The 6,829-nt window shown below is 51.6% G+C and overlaps 1 protein-coding gene across 37 annotated transcripts in view; it reads right to left on the reverse strand.

The window, feature by feature from the left end:
- Positions 1-6,829, reverse strand: part of LRRFIP1 (LRR binding FLII interacting protein 1) — a 141,667-nt gene that overhangs the window by 22,109 nt on the left and 112,729 nt on the right. For 27 of the 37 annotated variants that reach the window (XM_073876740.1, XM_073876739.1, XM_073876737.1 and 24 more), the window contains 4 exons: positions 4,109-4,144; positions 3,585-3,707; positions 2,050-2,121; positions 111-281 (listed from right to left, as the gene is read on the reverse strand). In XM_073876740.1, coding sequence (XP_073732841.1) covers positions 111-281; positions 2,050-2,121; positions 3,585-3,707; positions 4,109-4,144 — 402 coding nt within the window. The remainder of the gene's footprint in view (positions 1-110; positions 282-2,049; positions 2,122-3,584; positions 3,708-4,108; positions 4,145-6,829) is intronic. The other 10 variants (XM_025889043.2, XM_073876644.1, XM_073876734.1 and 7 more) reach the window with 2 other exon arrangements.

A 6,829-nucleotide genomic window follows, 5' to 3' on the forward strand; every position in this document is an offset into this window, starting at 1 on the left:
CGCACACACCACACACCCACACACCACACACACACCCCCCACAGACACGCCGTATGCCACACACACACACACACTCCCCACCCACTGTTTTCTCTCACACTGGTGCTTACTTTGTTTTTTTCATCATACTGCCGCCTGGACTCAGCCAGCTGCTCTTCAAGCTCCAGCAACATGTCCTTTAGGGTATCGACCTGGTACAGGAAGTTCGTCTTTTCATTGTCCAGCTGAGCATTGGAAACCATAGCCTTCTTATATTTCTCTTCAACTTCTGCTAATGAGTCCTGCAGAAACCGTGTCATGTTTTTGAAATTGTATAAGAGAACAAAAACAGAGATTAGCTCAGTGCTCTTTGAAGAAAATAAAAAAAAAAACCAAAACCCCCCAAAACTAGCCCTATTTTTAGACTTTATTTCTTAGGGCAAATGGATCAGAATAAGAAACACACGATAATTTCAAATGCACAAAATTCCCCCCTTTCAATGGGGTCAAGTCGGTTATTAACCACTCAGAATATTAGTTATTAACTTAGAAAGTTAGTTCTTAATTGTATCTGGGAAGAAGACGGCTTCCATGGCCATCAGCACAAGGGAGACACGTGACGGGGAGGCTCTGGGCCTGACCCCGTGACCTGACCGCGGGACTCGGTGGCGCCCGTTGTAGCAGCTTGGGCCGTTTGACAGGTTTCGGAAGTAGTCCCTCAGGAAATGTGACCAGAACCCCGGCAAGAGCCAGTGAGCGTCGGCTGAGAGAACGCGGCACCTGCCACTGTCGGCTGCCCCTGTCTGGGCTTATGAACCAGGAGAGGATTAGGTGGAATTTTAAGTTTCGACCTACAGGACGACTCAACAAGCTACACACGTCTCACTGGGTCTGTCCTAAAGGACAGACGGCATTCCTTTGGAAGGACAGCCCGGGGGAGAGGCCTGCAGAGGAAACACGGCCCTCCTGCGGCTCAAACTCTCACTGGCCAGGCAATGGAGGGGAGCAGCAAGTTTGTCCCCAAGCACAGATCAGAGGAAGGGGACCCCAGAACAGGGAGGGTGAATCCCTGGGGGTGGGAACCGCCTGAAGCTAAAGAGAGGTGGGCACTGCGTGGTTAGGGCCTCTGAGGAGGCCTCACGGAGACCCGTGCTATGCTCGTCTGCACTTGCGAACCAGGGTGACAATTTTAGGTGGGACCCGTGGCTCCTGGGCTGGTTCTGTGACCCCCTTCTCACCATGCACTCAAAGTCAACCCTAACTTCCCCCTCTCTTCAAGGAGAGGTGACAAGCATGCCAGGGATTAATTCGTCATTTTAAAACAAACATGGCCTCTGGTTGGTGCCCCTGTGATAGAAAACTCAAGCCTATTCTGGGGGCCCTTTCTGGGGACCTGAAGAGGAAGTAACAGGCTTGCCATCTATTGCTAGAACCACAGAGAACACAGTCCTCAACTACCCACCTCACCACCGAGGAATACGGCAACTAAATTTCCTGGTTGGCACATGGCAGTGATAACACATTCTTATAGTAGTGTCTATTGGCTCAGATAAACCCGAGAGGGTGCACGTTTGGACGCTGCTTCAATTAGTGAAACTTTACAACATGCAAGCAAGTACTTTGGGTGTTTCAGAAGCATGGCAATAAAGACAGCCTTCCTGGTACACATCCAATGCTTTGAGAAGCAAATTAAGTGAAGCATTATTTGTATGGAGCGACTACAGACAGTGAAGAAAAACCCTCAAACCCTTCTGCAAGCATACGGTGCACTTCTGTGGGAAGTGAGAAGAAACCTGGGTGTGGGCCCGGTGAGGAGGGTGAGTCAGAAACATGCATCAGGAAGTGTGTTAGTAACTGTTTCTACTGAGGGTTACAGGGCCCAGGTCTCGGTTCAAAAGCTGCATCAGGGAGACCACTCAGGGCACAAGGCCACGCCCGTGTTCCTGCCACCTCGAATTCTGTAGTCTGGAGGCTCTTGAGAGCGAGCATGCAGTCTATGTGTCTTCTTTAGGTTTTCTGAAGTTAAACTGGGTTAATACCATCAGCCCACACTTCCAGAAACTGGTATACCTTCATCTCTTTCAACCCCCGCATGTATTTGCCTTCTACGTCCTGAATCTGGTCCTTTAACTCATTCAGTTCCTAGGAATTGGCAAAAGAGGCAAATGACATCGGGGGGAGAAAAGTGAGCATGACCACAAAGAAAGAGAAGCCGTCCTCTAAATCTTTTCTACTTCTGGGTTGTTTCCCTCATTTGGGGAGTCTGGGCAGTGATTTTCTTTTCTTCTCTCTTTTTTTAAGTGTTGAAGGAAAATAAAATGAATTTCAAAATCACAAAGCTTAAAACTGAAGTCTATCTCATATGATATTGTCACAAAATTTTACAAAATGCAGATCTATATTATTATATTTTTGCACAATTTTTTATAAAACAGACAAAGGAGTTTCCAAAAGTGGAACAGGTTCTTTTACTCATATTTGATAGTTAAAACTCAGACTCTTTGGGTTGCTACCTGGTGCTAGATAGAGGAAAATACTAAAGGTGGGACTCAGCCGAGCTCCGTCCCTGCATTTACAGAGCTTCGCGTCTCTGCTCCGCACTCCTGGGGCCCGGCGTCTGGTCTGAGCTAGACTCTCAGTACACGCTCGCCGAGCGAATGAACGGTGCTCTCAAGACTACGAGCAGAGACGACTCAGGATTGCAGCAAACTGCACTTGGACGCAGCAAAGGGACGGGCAAAGAGCCGCTGGAGGCCCAGGGAGGGCGCGCGGACGTTTTAGGAAGAGCAGCCCACAAAAACTGTCCTTACAAAGCACAGGACTCTGAAGGCACTTTTAGGGAGCCCAGACCCCGCCCTGGCTGATGCTAGATCCCTTCTCTAACCTCCCTGGCAGGTGGTCATCCAGCTTCAGATACCACCTGCAGCGGGGTTCCCTTTTCACCAGTTTTAATTAATAGAAAATTCTTCCCTCAATGAAGCCAAGTCCCATCCTTGACGTTTCCCCCTCGGGCCTTGGCTCTGCTCTCCAGAGGACAGCCAGTCTCTTGAGGTTCCTAATTACTTTTCCAGACAGTCCTGCCTTTGTCTCTTACATGCTCAGAGTGGCCCCCATCGAGTGGTGAGGTTGGAGCACAGAATGATGCTTACATTCCAGTGGGAGGAGAAAAAAAAATCACTAAAACACAACGATGATCTATTCGAGGCACAGTGTGCATACTATAGATAGAAAGGAGGGGCATATTCTAGGCAGGGGAGGGGGGACACGCAAAGGGCAGGGGAGTGTTGTCGGGAGCAGTTGAGTAATCTGGGGTCCAGAAAAATGGAGACTATTCCAGAAAAACGGAGACCACCTGTCTGTGCACGCCAGGTATACGGAAGGAGCCAAGCACCGCAGGGTGTGCCCGAGGGCCCACCGGGGTGGGGCGGGCAGGTGCAGCAGCTTCTTGCGGGAGACCCAATCTGAGCTGGTCTTAGTGTGACTAGAACATGTGAACGTGGGGGAGACTGGACCCAGAAGAAAGATCCAGAACTTTACAAACTTACGCTCGAAGACCGATTTTCCTAAGAGGCTCCTCTAGGACACAAGTAGGTAGGCAGCCTTACCTTGATTTCCCTAATGGACGCCTCCGTGTCAACAGAGATGGAGGTGTCCCCACTTCCCCTCCGAGAGGTCCCGCCCAGGGAGGCCAGGGCGGCTGCAGACAGGCCGGGCAGGCTACGTGAGCCCTGCAAAGCCACAAGGTCCAAATGTGATTTCAGACAAAACCAGAGCCCCCTGCAAGTCTACTGTATGTTGTCAAATCTCCAGGGGCTTATGGAAAGCAATAAAGAGAGGTTCACTTTGAGGGGCCTCATGGAGACCTGGGAATAAGTCTGGGTCAACCCGAAGCTCATGCCTGGGTCCATGGTGGATGCCTCTGCTCTTTGCGGGCTTTAACACCCAGGCTGGAAGTGGCTCTGGGGGACTCCCTGGAGTTTGTGGTGCCACATGCACGCCCTGTTCACTCCCGGGTGGGCATCTTCATTCAAGATTAACCAACGTATTCTCTTGTCAGTTTTGTCCATACACGTTGGGCCTCACGTGGTTTATCAACAACACAACATAAAGGCTTCCAGAGATTCCTTACCTTCTCGGTGAAATCTTTTTCTGGTCTCTCTTCCACCTGTGGAGGGAAATGGACAAATACGAAATAGTTAAGAGCATTAAATGGACAATATGGGTTTAGAGGATAAGAAGGTAACACATTAGCTTCCTTTGTAATTTAAAAACTGCTTTGCCAACGAGACCCGCGGATCCGCTTCTGCCAGGCCATGCCGGGCACGGTGGTGGCTTGCAGGCAGCTCACGGTGCCACTGTGAACTTCCCCGGGGTGGTTTTTCAACGTTCGTAATTTCCACGGGAACACGACGTCTGAACGACATACACACCGACCGCAGGAAGAGCCTAATCAGGGATTTGTGAATGAACCAAATTGGCACAGGTTTCCTTCACAGCTTCCCACAGCCCTGCGTGTTGGTCCTGATGGGGGGGGCGGGTAATGATGACAAGCTCCAAGCCTGTTCCCCCCGCTGTTACTATGGTTACAGCCAGAGAGCAGGACCAGGCCTCTTGCTGCCTGGGTCTCTAAGGCAAGAGGAAGCAGCGGAGCCCACTGCAACTTTTCCTACTTCTCCTGAATAATGGAGCCGAAGTGAAGATTCTGGTTTAACCATCTTGGGATTGATGCCCAGAAGTGGGGAGCCGGCAGGGGGGTGAAGGCACAGGAGAATCTGCCAGGTGAAAAGTGAGACCCCAGAATCTGGCTTTTCACGTGTCTCTGAGGCTGCTCTGTCCCCTCTTCAGGCAGGACTCTCGGGGGACCCAGAGCAGCCTGTGGGCCGTAGCTTTGCCCCCAAGGGAGACCCTGCACCTCGAAGGGGTCTGGGCGCCAACAGGCTGAGGCTGGCAATGGTGCCACGTCTTTCTTTGCTGAGCATCCCACAAAGGCCAACTTTCTTTTTTCTGCACATTGAGGGCTCCTTTCCATAAACCCACTGGGAAGGTCACAGAGGGTGAGAAAACCCCATGCCCACTTGTCTCCAAATCCTCTGGGGGAAGCTGACAACTAGCATGTCTCCGATCCTCCTTCCTGTAGCCCAGATGTTCTTAACTTTGACCTCCGTGGAGCCGACTGCAGACCACAGCTCTGCCTCGGCAGACCCGGTGGGCAGCCAGGAGCTCTGCAGGTACACTTGCACATTCACCCACAGACAGTCTGAACTCAGGTCGAGGAGTCCAAACAGAGCTGGCTGGGAGGACGTGGCGGAGTGGCTCACAGACACGAAAAACAGCCCATCATGAAGCTGGACTCGGGAGAGCATGAAGATGTGGGGCTAAGCGCTGGTCGGGACACCGCAGAGTTCTGGGAAGACCAACACACCCTGTCTTGTGCCCACCCTGGGCCCACAGTGGGCTGGACGCTCAAGGCCTCACCAACCTGTCCCCCACTAACAGCTACCTTCTCTCCTCCAAACCCATCACACCTTCACCTTTCTCTTCGAGGGCAGGACACCTAAAGCAAACAGTAAAACGAGACCGCGAAGTGTAAGAGCGGATCAGCCAACCAAGCAGCTCAAATGGAGTTCCCACAGAATACACTCGATTAATTCAAAAGGAGGTAATTTTCAAAACCAGCTCCTAGCTCAGCCAAGCTCAAGGGTCTCCTACTCAACAGATCCACGTTCAGCCCCGGGGTCTCATTCCCAAAGCCACCCCATCTGGTCTCCCCGACAAGGCCCACACTTGGGTCTTCAGCAAGAACCCCCTATTTTCATCTTGCTGGTCTCCTTACTGTCCTAAGAGTAGGAGAAGAAACTAGAGTGAAGAGGCCCATCCCCAGGCTGGGGGGATGGATCCAAGAACAGACTGGCCTCACTCCCAGTCTGTTAAATAAGCCCTGGGGTGGGGGGGGGGGCTTTGGATGCTAGTCCCGCCCCGCCCAGAGGACTCTCCTTTCCGCCTGGCCACAGCTGGCTATCCTCCGAAAGCCCACGCCAGCCCGTGCGTCTCCCGCAAGTTTCCCAGGCAATCTCAGCCTGCACATGCCCTTTCCCACTGCTTGATGTGGACCAGTGACAGCCCATTACGGAGAGCTCACTCTCCAACCGTGTGCCATGCCTCCTGCCATCTGTTGGCATGTGTGTTTGGTATGTGTAAAAACACACACCTAGAATTACTATTCTTTCTAGACGTGCATGCCACAGCAGCCTGAGCAGACGCTCGGGGGGGGGGGGCGCTGAGGTGGCCTTCGGTCAAGATGGTTCTATCTCCTCGTCCCTGGCAGAGCCCCAGAGAGCCCTGGGCCAATGTTCTCACTGTGACGATTCCAGCACTTCAAGTGTGGTTCTTCTCTCCACTCGGGAATGAAAATATTCCTGAAAACTTCAAATCACTGAGGGAAAGCTGACTATATATCAACTGGTGTGCAGGGGAATCAATGTATTAAGTCTCCTGGGCCCGAGGCCCTCACTCCCTAGAATCGCTTAGTTGGCAGGGCACGTATTCATGAGACGGAAACAAGGAAGGTAACGTAACTACTAGTCAAATACGAAGAGCCAGCGTCACTGACTCTCAGTTACCGCCGAGAAGCTGGCTGCTCCTTGCCTCTGTGGGTTACACAGAATCTTTCCAAGTGCTGGTCAGCAGCAGGTAAATATTCTGTAGACAAATGAAAGTCCAGAAATCCACCTACAGAGATATCTGTGCCCGTAAAAGGAGGACCCCACGGTTTTTCAGTATTTCTTGTGATAAAGATGAGAAAGAATACAGACCAGACCAAAAACACTGTTTTGGGGGGCGGGGGGGGGGG

The sequence above is a fragment of the Callorhinus ursinus genome, unplaced genomic scaffold, assembly GCF_003265705.2.
Source record: "Callorhinus ursinus isolate GAN/ISIS: 27379988/994484 unplaced genomic scaffold, GSC_fseal_2.0 scaffold2, whole genome shotgun sequence".
In the NCBI taxonomy this organism is placed as follows: Eukaryota; Metazoa; Chordata; class Mammalia; order Carnivora; family Otariidae; genus Callorhinus; species Callorhinus ursinus.